Raw genomic sequence first — 15,774 nt, 5'->3', positions numbered from 1 at the left:
TGTAAATCATCATTTTTTTTATTTCAATAATTAAAATGGGTAATATCGAAACCTTTGAAAAGAGATAAACTGAGAAGTCAAAGAATCGTAAATAAAGCTTACATGTCTTACAAAAATTCTTAAATCTAAAATCTGCAAGAGCTATGTGTTTTTACTTAAACTAAAAAGAAAGCACAATAACTTGTGAAATTGAACATATGAATTTATAATATTGGAACATAAATTGAGATAAATATATTGAATAATGATTGAAGGGTTTTACAAATATTTTTTTATTGAGTTAGTTATATAAAATCAATATGCATCAATTTCAGAAGCTTACGCTTTATTTTATAATTCAAACATAATTTTAAAAATAATATTGTATGTAATTTTCTTACAAAAATCACTCGTTGAGATGGGTAACATGCGCAAGGCGCGTAGAATAAGACTAGTGATATTAAAAATGAATAGAGGGTAAAACAAACATTTAAAATTTTAAATTTAGATAAAGAATGTCTAATATTGAAAGTTGAGGGTTTTTTTCATCCTTTATTAATTAGCAACAATGGTAACAGAGATTCTAGGTATTTTAGTGAAGTACTAGTACCACACTACTCTGCTCTTTAAATCATGACTCAATGACGGAGTGAGTTCCTTATTTTACTTTCACCAGAATTCGTCCGCCCAAAAGCGGCCGTTCTAAAGAGAGAAGTCATAAAAGCTGTTGCCCTTTTTGGAGTTCTACCGCTGCTCTTCTCAATCGGTATTCGTTTTTTCTCTCCACTTTTTGTGTCCCTCTATAAAAAAACTTATTTTAGATTTTTGGGTTATGATTTCTTAACCATTCTTTGTCATGATCATCACATGGGTTCATGTAAGTGACTGAATTACGTGAAGGGCATCCAAGAAAACCAAGATTCATTACTGCATTGGTATTTGGGATATTTCATCCCCTTTTGTTGCTTTTTGCCTTTGAAACAAATCAAGAATTCAAGCTATTCCCTGATTGAACATCGAACTTTTCTTTTTTCCTGCTTGTGGATCCTATATATTTCTGTAGCAGCGTGTATATATGTGATTTGCACCTTTAGAGGGCAAATTAATTATGAGTTTGGTCTGGAAGCTACAATGTACTCGAAATTTTTGTATTAGGGAAGATGGACAATTTACAGAAAACACATGGTGATTTCTTTAGTGGGCAGAATTACTCGGTACCTGTGCTGGGAGTTAGCATATACTTGAATAGTCGAGAGGCGCTCAAACTTACCGGAAACACCATGTTATAAGAAAAAGAGATGGACATTCTTGTTAAATTGTTATGAGAAGCCAGTTTGCTTGTATCTCGACTAATAATGTTCCATCAGTCTCAGGATTTAGTGGCCTCTGAACAAACTCTTGGCATCTCGATGTACCTCCTCCCTAATAGAGGCGGAGCCAGGATTTGAACTTTATGAGTTCGGGATTGTAATCCTTTTAAGTTACTGGGTTCTAAATTAGTAATTTTTACATATTCAATGGATTTTTTAAAACCAATACATGATTTGAATAAAAGTTACTAGGTTCAACTGAACCATACTCTGGCCCCGTCCCTGCCTCCCTTTCACTGGACCATCTTTAACCAATATTTACATGAATTTTTAATTTGCTCTATGTAGGGGAAGAAATTTGGGGGAAGGCGAACGTACTTTGTCTGGAGAGGAGAGATGGTTCACCAGAATGAAGCATGTGAAAAGTGCACGCAAACCTGCCTGTTGATACATGGACAGCGGGACCCCTCGCCGATTGTTAACTCTTTCTTTAAAGTCATGATCGATAAGCGCTTCTCCAAAGTTCTGGTATTATATGATCTTTGACTAGTTTTTGAAAAAAATAAAATTAATGTCTCCTTCTAAATAAAGCATTGGTTCTGATAACAATATTTGGTTAAGTTGTTCTTATATTTTCTGAAATTACTTGTTACATCCAATAGCTTGTATGTTGGAGGTTAATTAGGAGAAACTTTCGGTCTTTTCCTAGTTGTAGTTGTACCTCATTCCCTTTAGCACATTTAATTAGTAGTAGTCCATATAGACGTCTGTTGCCCCGTCGTCTATAGAATTTTTGTCATTTATTACCCCCTTCGTTTCAATGTATGTATCTTAGTTTGACTAGGCACAAAGTTTAAGAATAATAAGAAGACTTTTAAATCTTTTGGTCTTAAACTAAAGATGTGTCTAATGTACCAAAATGCATTTGGATCTTGTGGTCTTAAATAAGCCATGAGAGTTAAGAGTTACTAAATATAGAAAAGGCATTCTTTTTTAAAAAGACTAAAAAGGAAAATAAGACACATAAATTGAAACAGAGGGAGTAGAATTTTAACCACATTAATATTCAGAAAACATCTAGTTGAGCTGTGAGATAGAAATCGAAGTAGTACATATGTAACTGCATAAACATCAATTTGCTTTCATCCAATTAATGGAAGAAGGCATGTGCTTGCTCCCTTACTTGGTATATTTCGTCAAGCTGTACTTGTCCCTAGAAAGTGACTCATTTTTTTTATTAACACCGATGGCAACTTGTATCTGCTCCACCTTTGCTTTAGTCCGAAATTCAATGGAATAAAAAAGAGAGATGAAATCCACAAAGACTTGTAAGGATAGTAGGTCTCTTTAGTTTTACTATAATCCTAACTAAGGCTGTATTGTGGTCCGGTCCCGGGCCTAAATGGGCCGGGCCAAACGGTCCCGGGCTCTGGCGGGCCGGGCCCAAGTGGTCCCGGGCCAAACGGTCCCAGGCTTAACGGTCTTGGAGGGTGGAATCGGCCCACTATGGGCCTAAGCCTACATGGTCCCAGGCTAAGTGGGTCGGGCCCACGGGCCTAAACGGGCCTAAGTGTTTCGGGCTAATTTTTTTTGAAATCTTTTTATCTAAGGCAATTTCTTGTAAATTATATATGTGGGCCTAAGAGGGCCTGACCTATTTTTTTTAAATTTTTTTTATCTAAGGCAATTTCTTGTAAATTATATAACTTATATATTATATATATATATATATATATATACACACACACACACACTATATACTTTAGATAATTTACAAGAAATTGCCGTATATAGTATATTGCCTTATATAAGATTGTATATATAGTAGTATAGTATTATAGATATACTAAGTGTATAGTATATAAGCTATATTAGAATTTCGATATAACATTAGCTATATTAAGACGTGTGTATATATATATATATATATATTAAGATGAACTCGGTATCAAAGCTGCAAATTAAAGTTTACATTTAATACTTCAAATTAAAGTTCAATGCCTTCAACATAATACTTCAAATTAATCTAACAAAACTAAAACATTAAGTATGCTACGTCTAATAATTTTAAAATAACACAAATTGTCTCAAATCAACTTAAAATCTTAAATACGAATGTCTGGAGAACGCGCAAGACAACTCTTTATATGCCTCCTTAAACAGCTTGTGCCCTCCAACTTTGGACGATGAGTGTAGACTCGTCCACAGTTCTTGCACTTTATTATGTAAACTTCTTCATTTTCTTCTACCACATTAAAGTGTTCCAAAACAAATGGGCGCAATTTAGAATCACCGGACATGATTTAACTTGAATTAAAATTTGAGTTTGAGAAATGAGAGATGAGTGAAGACTTCAAGACTTCAATACTTCAATTTGAGTTTGAGAAATGAGAGAGATTGATGATTTTGTAAGTAAAAAATGAAAGAATGAGGGGGTATTTATAGTTGAGAATAGAGAAAATGTGTAATTATAAAAAGTTTGAGGGCAAATGACTGTTTTTTAAAAAGCCAAACGGTTAAATTGGCAGGCCAACGACTAGTTTTTAAACTTCCAACCGTTGGCCAATTTTTAATTTTTTTTTTTGAAAAATAACCGTTGGGCCCGTTAGGCCCTGTTGAACTGGCCCATGCCAGCCACCCGGTCCCGGGCTAAACGGTCCCGGACTCGCGGTCTCTCCATGCTGGACCGGCCCACAGTGGGCTCCTAGGACCGCTTGGGACCGAACCATACGGGCCAGCCCGTTTCGCCCAAAGCCCATGTGGGCTCGCGGTCCCGGGCCGGTCCCGGGCTGGGCCCGGACCACAATACAACCTTAATCCTAACACAAGTTGTATTTATATGACTAAAGTGACACTCTTTTGCATTGAGCGAATCGCTTGAAATATCAAACTTAATGAAAAACTCATCTATTGTCTTCTTGAGGGGAGATTTATTTTTTAAGAGGTTGTTTGGTACAAGGGATAAGGATAATAATCAAGGGATAGAATTTGGAATTGTATCTCTCCCCTGTTTGATTATATGTATTAGTTAATCCAGAAAAAAGTTTTACACTAAAATGGTGGGATTAGCTATCCCATATGGAAGGTGGGATAGCTAATCCCACGGGAAATCCTTATTTATCCCACCATTGTACCAAATAGGTATAAAAGTTAATCAACTATGGAGGTATAATAAAACTTAACTGCACGCAAGGACCTTTAAATTCTAAATAATTGATTTTATGTGAACTTTTAGGCTTTGAAGATGAATAATTTAATTTGTTTGTTTTAGTCACGGCTTTAAATTTATTTATTTCCTCCCTATTTCACCACATAATGGCTCAACTTTTTTCAGATAGTAGCAAAACCACAAAAGAAAAAAAGTAGAATATTAGTCTAATCTCCATAGCAACAATGCACAAAAATTTTCATCTGTTTAGAAAGAGACTCTTGTGAGCTACATATGATCATAAATAACCAAAATATCAAAGTAGCGTAGAAACACATGAGGGAAAAAATTATTTTGCATTCTGCTTCGCCTGCAATTCAGTAAGAGAGGTTCCCTTTCCTTTCTTGTCCCCGTTAATCTCAAAATGCTTGCACGGTTGCACCTCCTGATTGGGTGTTGTGATTTGCAACCCTGGCGTTGTAATCTCAATACGATCTTCTATATGAGTTTTGCCTTTTGTGGAAAATATGTTTGTTCACGACCTTACCATAACCTCACTGCTTGTCGCAGTTTGCGTTCCTTGTTTTAAGACGTTCAAAATTTTGGCGGGCTTTGAATGAGATAAATTGGTAGATATCATTTTAGCTGTTTAGTAACTTAACTAAGTTGAACAAATTATAGTACAAACTCAACATGTTAATAAATTCGACGGAAGATCTTTGAGTTCAATTGCTATTAAAGGAGAAGATCTACTGACTTTTGAGCAAAAAGAGTAGATAAGAGTAGAGGGCACTCGCCTTAAAGATAGATTTGACATTATTCCTCTGAAAGGAATATGAAAATCTTTTGGCGTTCTGCCTCAGAAGAACATCAACGATACTTCCCACTATTGACTTTGCATCATCACTAATTAAATATGTTGTCTGATACAAACATTAATCAAATTCAAAAGCTACTTATGATTACTATGCAACTCCAAATATAGTCATGCTTACCATGCAACACGCGTGAGAGAGGGAGTAAAACTTGAAAATTACCTAAGATCATTGTTCTTCAAGCAAAAACGGTAAATTTCAGTAGGGTCATCTGCAATGCTAAATAGAAATTAAGAACTTTACCAGATTAGATCAACATTACAAGGATAAAAATAAACGAAACCCAACATACCAAAAGAGGTAAAACCCCATGTTATAAGCGATTTGATTATGTGCATATGTAGCATCTTACATAAATACAAAAAGGACATTTTAATAGTTTCCATTCGGCAAGTCCCCCCTTCTTCCTTACCCTGGCAAGTCTTTGTGAAATAACTCCGATGAGAAGAAAAGAGGAGTTAAGAGACCCTCCTGGCCTAACCCTAGACACTCTGAGATCCTTTTTCAAACCTGCTCCCATTTCGAGTCAAGAACAAAATGGCTCGAATGGTACGATCCTTTCGTCACCCCAGAGTGAAAGGGGTGATCTCATAGTTCTTGGTCCGGTGAGAATGTAATATGCCAATGGAACACGATTTATATATAATGGTAACATGCGGTTTAACTTGTTTTTATCCATGTGGAATTAGTATGTATTTGGGACTTCAAAAATCGGTAGAACGTCTCAAATAGCTAAAATTTGAAACTACTTTAGTTCGAGTAAGAGACGATTCAAACTTCTACACGAATTTTAAATATTCTATTATTTGTTGACTTCAAAGTTCATGTATATTAGATAGTCCTAAATATTACAGCTTTATCCAAATTTCTTTGAAGAAATATTAGCTTTATAAGGGTCGAAAAGTTGATCAGCTTTTCGGGAATATTTTGCTCCATCAACATTTAGCTTTTAAACATTCGTATTATATATATATATATATATATATATATATAAAATACTACAACAACAACATACCTAGTGTATTCTCATAGTGTATACATAGACCTTACCATTACCTTGTGGAGATAGAGAGGCCGTTTCCGATAGACCTTCGCCTCAAAAAGCATTTCTAAGCAGGATGGGAAAAGAAGCCATGTGGAAAAACAGTATTGAAGAAGCCATATTGAAAATAATAAAGACAAGAACAGTAACAACAACAATAAAGCAGTAAGATAACTGAAGCAAAGGAAATAATCGGTAGTCATAGAAATCAAAGAATAAGATAATATGATAATGATAGTAATAATACTGATATGGAAAATAAGGAATAGATACGCTATCCCAAACACGACAACCTACTAAGGAACATATATACTTCGAAGCTATCTACTTAGCATACTACGTAGAGCATGGCCAAATCATCTAAGACAACCTTTTCTCTATTTCATATTCTATGTGTGCTACTTGCATAGTTTGTTTGACGTGATTATTTCTAACCTTAACCAATCTTGTATAATTCCACATCCATTTTAACGCCCGCAGTTCTACAACACTCACCTTATCGATATGTTAGGTTTAGAGGGCCAACATTTACTCTCATATATCATTACTGGTCATATATGACTTTGCTTCTATTTGTTTTTTATCTTCCTATTGAATTGCACTCCTATAACACTCCTATATTTAACCATCATATTTAATTTGCTTGTTACATCTTCATCCATCGTACCTTTCTCCTCAAACAACTCAACCTAGATATTTGGATTGCCTGCATTTAGGACCACGATCCCATCAGACAAAGTCTAAGTTGATTGTTGTTATTGTCTAAAGTGAAACTTTATAATCTCATTTGAGTTGTTACATGAGAAGTTCTTTCCATCTTAGCATTCTTGTGGTTTCAAACTTTTTGGATAACTTGTGCATAGAATAGGATCATTAGAGACATGACCCAACTTGGCTGGAATCTCTATCATGTTTTTTCTTCCTCGCCTAGTGATGCTTGAAGCAGAAGGACATTCAAGCTATGACTAGATAAGCCCAACTACAACTCTTGATCCATTTAGATTCTTCCAATATTATAGTGCTATGCTTACCTTCTAATGGCACATCTAAATATTTTGAAGTTTTACAGCTTATGTAGATTCGTCAACAGAGAAATAAGGCAAAGATCTTAAGCTAGTCATAAAGATTAAAGGTCCTTTTCAATTTTGGAATGGGATAAATCTGTCTCATCTTCCTTCAATCATTGGCTCAGATCTGCATAATATTTCAAGTCTTTACAACCCCTTGAGTTTCTTAAAACAAATTATATTCCTTGCACTCGCTAATGATCCCAATCCGCATTGTTGAAATTTTGCGATGGAGACCAAACAGCCTGTCCAAATTGCCAACAACCAAAGAGTCCTGAACCCTCTTGTTTTACACTGTATTAATTTTTCACCAGTGTGTTTCACTGTCTAAGTGTAAATCAGGGAAACAACTTCTTAAAAACTCACCCCAAAAAAAAAGAAGGATTTTTTGAAGTTCATTAAATATGTTCCTAATGCTGATGCACAAAAGATACAAGTCAGTCTTCAAATACCTTAAAATTCCAAAATGAAATGTATCATGCTCAGAGAAAATAGTAGATAAATTAAATAGAACCTAGAGATCGACTACTTCTGTTATTTGGTCCTGTAAGGCTGTTTTACTGAATGTTTTTTTCCCGGTTTGATGAAGAAATTCGTTTCATTGATGGCATCAAGAAGATGCAGTGAGTACAGTTGTAATTGATGTTTTTTCGGCTCTCTTCATGTCTCATTGGCCATGTACTTAGTGAAGCACGTAAAATAACCTATCATTCACTTGTTATATGATTCTGTTTGTTAGTTACTCGAAAAAAGTTCTCTTAAAATCCTCAATGTCAACTGCAATAATGATTTGTTTAATGTATTCAAATCTTACTTGAATTAGATCATGTGATTAAGTACTTGCTTGCAATAACATGGAAAAAACTTGATCATGTGTTTAAGTTTTGAAGCTGTAAATTTTCTTTTACCACCAAGGCTTGTCTATTTGTATCAGTGGGAGTTTCCCACACAGTAAGTGCTCGATTCTCAATATCCCCTCCCGAATCCTCCTAAGTAATGTGAAAAACTTTTAGTTATTAAAAAACAAAAAACTCAAACTTCTGAGTGCAAAATATTCTTGAAGTCCTTCATGGTATCTACTTTCCTGAGAAGCTTCATTGTAGTGTTGGGTTGGTTTCTCACCATTATGCTTTTAGCAAAACTAATGTTCATGCCTTTTTTTTTCTTAAATAGTTGGCATGCATTTGTTGCTTTTAACTTTCCTAATTTTATGCAATTTAAGTTGACTGCAGGAAAGGACTGAATGGTGTAAAGTTTTTGGAATATTTATGATAATCAAATGCTCCATGTACAACTCAAACACTTTCAATTGTGTAGTGGGAAACTTTTTTCTTTAATGTAGATGCTGATTTGCATATCAGTTTATAGCCATTCACATTCTATGTACAATCTTTTCAGTACTTTCCCCCCAGATTTGCCCGATTGGTATCTCACTTGACTAATCAAGAAACTTATCTGGAGGACTCAAGTGGTCAGAAATGGAAGGTGGGAATACGTATTCATAAGGGTTCGCTTGCAATTAGAGAGGGATGGCATGCATTTTCATCAGAACATGGTCTGAAAATTGGGGACTTCTTGGTTTTCCACTATATTCAGGGACAGCACTTTATTGTTCAAATATTTGGAACAAGTGGTTGTCAAAAGATCAGCTTTGACAATGGCACTCGCACAGGGAAGAAAAGGCGAAGAACTAATTGTAAAGCAACTTCCCAAGATGAGCTGCTACCGGAAATTGACATAAATTCAAGAAAAAAGTGGAATTCAACACACTCAGATACAGCTGTACCAGAGTCTGAAATGGCTGATCACGAGGCAGTGACCACAACTTTTGCATCAACCATAGATGCTGACACTGGAATCCTAGAAATAGTTCACGAAGCAGAAGCAATCAGCAATATTCTACAAGGTGAAGATGGACCTCGTAATCATGTTAGCACCAATTCAATATCACAAAGGGAGTCAAGTTTAGTAGATGAGGTTCCTGTTGAGATGGAGCTCTTAAGCTTTCAAGCACCTGTGCACTTCCTTGACATTGGAATCACTCAGACTGAAAAAATTTCTGAACCAGTGAACGATATTTTACTTTTGGGCCAAAAAGATGAAAATGTCCATAATATGGGTCTTATCTCTAGCACGTCTTCAGCTGAAAAAAGTGGTAAGGGTAATTTTCCCTTTCATTTTTATCATATCTTAATCAATATCTTTACCGTGTCCAGAAACACTGGAAGGGAAGGGAAAATTACTAAAGAGGGAAAATAGAAGGGAAGTGCGAGAGAATAATTAGTGGGACTAAAGAAAATTGATTTTTTCCCCTCTCTTCTCTCTCCACTTCCCATGCTCTTCTCTTGATAAACTAAAAAAGAAAAAGAAAATTCTGTACTTTTCCCTTAATTTCCTTCCTCTTCCCTTGTTTCTAAGCAAGTCCGTGATTTACTTTGATTGGCTCCAATATATATTCTCAACCACATGATGATATGATATATTAGGTAGTCATTTGGTCTTGCCATCTAATAAAGAAAGTCGCTGCAGCAATCAAGCTACCAGAGAGAAATCCAATAAAGCATCTCATATTGGTAAGCTTCCAGTCTTTAACATTAAGAATCATTTTATTCTGCTGTCTTAAAATGTATTCTTATTCTTCTGTAACTTTTGTGTGTGACACTAAATTTTTTCTTTATCGGTTTTATTGGATTTCTTCCTGTTATTGTGGGGTTTTGCATCATGAATAGATAAGAGAGAACTGAAGGAGATGGCAGCGAAAACAGATTGCTCTGCTGAAAAGCTAAATGGTATAACATTTTCATATTTACTTTAATACTCTCATTTCATCTTGATATCCTTTTCTCATTACTGCACATGATCCCATGCATGCATTCTTATGTGATGTATGCTGCATGAGCAAATGCAGGAAAAGAGCCAAAATTAATAGAGAAAGATGGTCAAGGTTTTCTAAGGGCTGTAAGTGGTAATAACAAAGTTATCAAAAGTGAGCCTGCTGATTCAGGAGATACATCATTTCCTGATGCTGGCAACTTCTCATGTTTGCTACGGGTGGATGGTCGAAATTTTCTGGTGAAAATCTTGCTGAAATATCATTCCTTCTGCTATTAGATGGATTTTGAGGAATTTCATTTGTTTGTTTTATTCCCTGCAGCATATGCACTGAATGAATAATGTTTATATCTAGTGTTTGTTGGAGTGACATGCATTTTAGTACTGTTTTCACCAAACTTCTCATGTTGTTCTTTTTCTTGGTCCTAGCAAATGGCTGATTTCAACAACTTCTTATGCTACGAAGAGCAGATATTCTGTCTTAAGATTTCTCAAGGAAAAAAAGTTGTAGGGTTCTGTGGAACTACATTCCATTGTTTATTGGAATATCTGGCACTTTAATCATCTGACCACACTGATCATTCTTTTTTCTTTTCATATTTTTGTCCTGATAAAAGCTTTCTCCTTAGAGAATGCGGTACGCTGCACATTGTGCTTAACTTCCTGTATTAGGCTGAAATTTTCTTTTGATTCCCTGAGTCTATATTTGAATTTACTGCATAGGAATTACCACAAAGCTGGCCGCAAGTTCTGACAGGCAGGAAAAAGCTGGAACATAGTACTATTTATCTCCAAGGACCAGATGATAGACCCTGGCCTGTCACCTATCATGAGAGAGCAGGTACTAAGGTTTTGGCGAGTCGCTGGGCATTATTTACCGCAGCATATGGCATTAAGCCGGGGGATGAATGTCGATTCCAAGTTTTAAATCTGTCAGAACGTAGATTTAAGGTACACATAGGCCACAAGTTAAGATGTTACTCAAACTAGTTTGAGTTGATTATTCTGAGCAGTTGTGAGAAGAATGTGATTGGAGTTATGGGGAGATAGAGTTTACTTAATGGTTTTTATACATTCATTTGATTTAAGAAAATCTATAGTGGATTTATATGTTGTGCTGATACTTTGGTTTAGCAGCAATGAGATGTTATGGATGCTGACTGTTGAATAAGTTTTCATGTATCAAAGGTATTTTTTCCCGGATGTCAAAGGTATTTGGTCTAACATTGACACTTTTAATATCAAGAATATTAAAAGTGAAAAAAGATTTAACAATATCAAGAATATGCATATCTCGTTCACCTTTCATTTCTCATAAATGATTTGGTCACAGTCTAAGTCCATGTCCGTTCAGTCTGGACCCTCCTTTTTGGAAATGAAAATGGGATTTAGTTTTGGGCCACTCCTATAGAATTCGTTTCAGGATGTGTTTGGTATGTTCAGGAAGTTATTTTTTAGTATATGGTATGACACAAGTAATTCTCCAAGGAAAAAATTACTTCCTCACTAGTGGGTGCAAGTCATTTTTTGCGTCATACCAAACAAAAATGTCGTTTGGTTTGAAGACAAGTTGTGCAGGGATTAGTTATGAAGAGTTATAATACAGAGATTTTTTTTGTTGGATGTTTGGCTTTATTATATTAAAAATCACTAATATATATTTTATAATTTAAAGTACATATTTTTCATTTATTTCCATTGAAGCACCAAATAAAAAAAATCGTCCTAGCTATAAAGAAAAAACATGTATTTCACCTCCAATAATTGTAAAAATAGCACGGTATAACTAGTTTTCGGACTGGTTATTTAAAAATAGCCAGCGTTTATGAAGTCAATGAAAAATAGCCACTATTTTGCTGCAACAGAGACCGGTTCAGTATAATATACTGGAGTTTGGTGCACCTGTGTATGAACTCCAGCATATTATGCTGGACCGGTATACTTTGCTGACTCCAGTATAATATACTGGAGACTGGAGCACCGGTGCTCCAAACTCCAGTATATTATACTGGACAATTATACTTGCTGGAACTCCAGTATATTATGCTGGAGTTCTAGTGTACTTATGCTGGAACTCCATCATATTATGCTGGAGTTCCAGCATACTTATCCTGGAACTCCAGTATAATATGCTGGAGTTCAAGCATACTTATGCTGGAATTCCAATATAATATACTGGCGTATTTTCCGGGTTTTAAACAGTATTTTCGCTCAAATTTATTTTTACATGAAAAGTGGCTAAATTTCGATTACTTTTGAAACTGGGCTATTTTTGAACGACCAGTTATAAATCGGGCTATTTTTGAATTTCTCCCCCAATAATTGAATCATGAAATGGCAATGATCCGGCCTGAGGTGTGGTGTTACAGAGGCCTTCCTTGCTTTAGATGAAAACAAGCTCGGATTGTTTCCATTCTCAAAAGAAGATAGAAAACAAGTTCAGAAGAATAAGAACATCCATCTCAAATTGGAATATCACACAAACACAGCTGTCTATGGAAGAACATATTAGACTTTTGTTTAAGATCAAGCATCAATGGTTTACTTTTTCTACTCCTCCATTTCTTAATCAGGAGAGCTAGAGGATGGTGAAATAGGTATATTAACTTAGTAAGAGAGATATGATTAGGTATGAGGATAGTCGGGACAACGTGGGAGTAGTCGCCGTGGTGGATAAAATGCGAGAAGAGAGACTGAAATGGTTCGGGCATGTGAAGAGGAGTGTCCAAATACCCTAGTGGGAAGGTGTGAGAGGTTGGCCATAGTGAGTCTGAGGAGAGGTAGAGGTAGACCAAAGAAGTATTGGGGAGAGGTGATAAGGCAGAACATGATATTCTGCAGCTTAGTGAGGATATGACCCTTGATAGGAGAGTATGAAGGTCGTGAATTAGGATAGAAGGTTAGTATGTTGTCGAGCTTTTCCTTTTTAATACCTGTAATATCATTATTATTCGCGGAGTTTCTTACATTTAGTTCTCCATTACTACCGGTTGTCTTTTTTGCTTTGATTATCTTTTTATCATGTTGTTGTTTCTTGTTACTGCTTTTTCTTTTTCTTTTTTCATGGATTTTCCTTTACTGTATTTCTTGTACTATGTTGTGACTATGCTTTTTTTAAGCCGAGGGTCTATCAGAAATAGTCTTTCTACCTCCACAAGGTAGGAGTAAGGTCTGCATATACACTATTCTTTCCTGTCCTCACTTGTAGGATTAAACTGAGTTTTTTGTTGTTTTTGTTTTCTATTCTTAATTAGAAACATGATGTTTCGTTTTTAAGACAAGAAAAGAGATTGAGTACTTTTGTCATTCGTTATTTTAATTCACATATTATTTAATGAATATGTTCTTATTCCACATTGAATTTCACATAAAATAATACACCACTTTCCTCGTTAATTTCTGTGGGTATTATTAATGAGGACAAAAAAAAAAAATTCTATAACTAATACAGCCATACAGGTTTATAATGCAACAAAAAAGTAAGCAAACAATAGTAGCTGCAGGATCCTTTCCCTTATGAGGACAAGAAGTAAAGCGAATTGGAAGAAGCCAAAAAAAAAAAAAAAACAGTTTCAAAGGGAATCACCCGGAGAGTTAGAGTAACCTTAAAATCATCATCGATACACTGTCTCCTCCTCCGCTCCCCCTCCCCCACCATATATCCTATTATTACGACATTGACTGACATTACCATCTCTAATCCCCCACGTGTGTCTCTTTTTTTAAAATAACTTTGTATATTTCGTTTTATGTGACATTTGTTTAATCCAAATATATTTTTAGGAATACACAATTAAATTTATCTTTAGTAAGGTCACTAGCAACGGTTCCAATCAAAGTTCAATCAAATGAATTGTAGAATAAAGCTAATAGTGATGTGAATAAATCAATGAAATTAAACAAGTTAAAGATAAGAAGGATCTTATTGATGGTCGCTGTGAGTCACACTACTTGCAAAATCGAGAAAGATTGCTCAGGAATAATACAATGGCTTTCAGTAAAGAGCGAGTTCAGTAGACTGTAAATGAATCGACAAGTCAATAGAATGGGATATTTATAGCCTAAGTATAACGTTCACAAGATCATCCCCACTTTCACATGTCACCCCAAGTGGTTAGTAACCGCCGAGATACTTGCCGGTTGTGAGTGGCGAATCTGTTATTGTGGGCGTGGGTGAATCCCTTACGTTATGGGGGCGGTTGAGGATCAAGTCTAGTTCCATGTCATGACTTTAACGATATAGCCCCCACAACCATCTTTGGAGTGCTTCTCCGAGATTCTTGCGCTTAGTTCTCCGGGAAGAAATCACCTAACCGTATGTACTTCCTGTGAAGATCAAATTCTCTTGTTATCCTGTTCCCGGGGTAAAACTTATCTAAAAAAATATCGTGTCATTCATGCGATTTATCCACATGTCAAATTTAAATTTTACCAATACAAATAGTCCTCCCACTTTTCGGATAATTCTCTAGAAATATCCGGGAAGTGGTATGATTTTTGACATATTGCAAAGAGATTTTTGGCATGATTTTCCATGCAACCGTCACTACTTTTGAATCTGAAAGGACTTCTAGTTAATTCCATTAAAAGCCCGAAACACATGGCGGGCATCAACAAGTTGCGACTCTAAAGCGCTTATCAAGGTCAGTGGCATCGTCTATAAGAATCGTCCTCCTTACTAGTCTTCGTTACCTTGTATTTGAACTTTTTTCTAAAATTGCTCAAACTCCATTATTTTTTTTTCCTAAATATCTTAAAATCTTTTTGCTTTTTACTTTCTTCCTATGTTATCTTCAAATGGCTTCTTCAAATAATTCAATCAATGCTCAGGAGGTAGTGGATGTTGTAAAGTTCGTTGTCGTTGCTCCTCTTCCTGCGCCCACCACGGCTATGGAGGACACAATGATGGAGGAACCACCTGTCCTGACTAGAAGAAGTAGGAGCAGCAACCTCCCACGGCGGCAGGAGAAAGATCTTCGCACCCCGCCGACGCGAGTGAAGCAGTTCCGACCACTTTGTCCCATATTGTTTCGTCACCAGTCCCGGCTAAGAAAGGCAAGGGTGCCAAAGCCTCAGGCAAAGGCAAGAAGGAACAGGAAGAACCGACAACCTCAGAGGTTCCTTCGAAGATGCTCCACCTTATCGGTTTTGTTTACTACAGGAATTATACTCCGGAAAGGCCGATTAAAAACTTTCTGTTAACTTTACAAGAGAAGCACCTTCCGGCAATGCTGAGAGATTTTGCCTAGGAGTTAGGGCAAGGTTTGAGCTTCTCTTCCTGAAGCATGACAAAACATTTCAACACACAGGGAAGGTTTTTTGTTCGTGTTCGACTTCCCGTTCACCCTTGGGTTCAAGCCGGCCATCGACCCGGTAATCAAGGACCTTTGCAAGGCATTCAATGTCTGCTTGGGTCAGCTAGGACCATGCATGTAGCGGTCAGTGGTGGTAAGTGGCTTGCCTGAGGTTTCTTGCTGAGAAAGTGGGGGAAGGTTTTTTCTTTAAACAACTCTTTCAAATT

At 36.1% G+C, this 15,774-nt stretch overlaps 1 protein-coding gene across 1 annotated transcript; it reads left to right on the top strand.

The window, feature by feature from the left end:
* The first annotated feature begins 566 nt into the window (after positions 1-566).
* Positions 567-11,456, top strand: LOC104224926 (B3 domain-containing protein Os02g0598200-like). The gene is made up of 7 exons (XM_009776653.2): positions 567-745; positions 1,638-1,817; positions 8,820-9,576; positions 9,908-9,994; positions 10,151-10,210; positions 10,330-10,493; positions 10,977-11,456. Exons 2-7 carry the CDS (start codon positions 1,686-1,688, stop codon positions 11,241-11,243), a joined length of 1,467 nt encoding a protein of 488 aa, XP_009774955.1. The 5' UTR covers positions 567-745; positions 1,638-1,685; the 3' UTR covers positions 11,244-11,456.
* The last annotated feature ends 4,318 nt before the right edge of the window (positions 11,457-15,774 follow it).

The sequence above is a fragment of the Nicotiana sylvestris genome, chromosome 10 (assembly GCF_000393655.2).
Source record: "Nicotiana sylvestris chromosome 10, ASM39365v2, whole genome shotgun sequence".
Lineage (NCBI taxonomy): Eukaryota > Viridiplantae > Streptophyta > Magnoliopsida > Solanales > Solanaceae > Nicotiana > Nicotiana sylvestris.
Note: the sequence above shows the minus strand (reverse complement) of the source record. Positions and strands in the feature narration are given on the sequence as shown.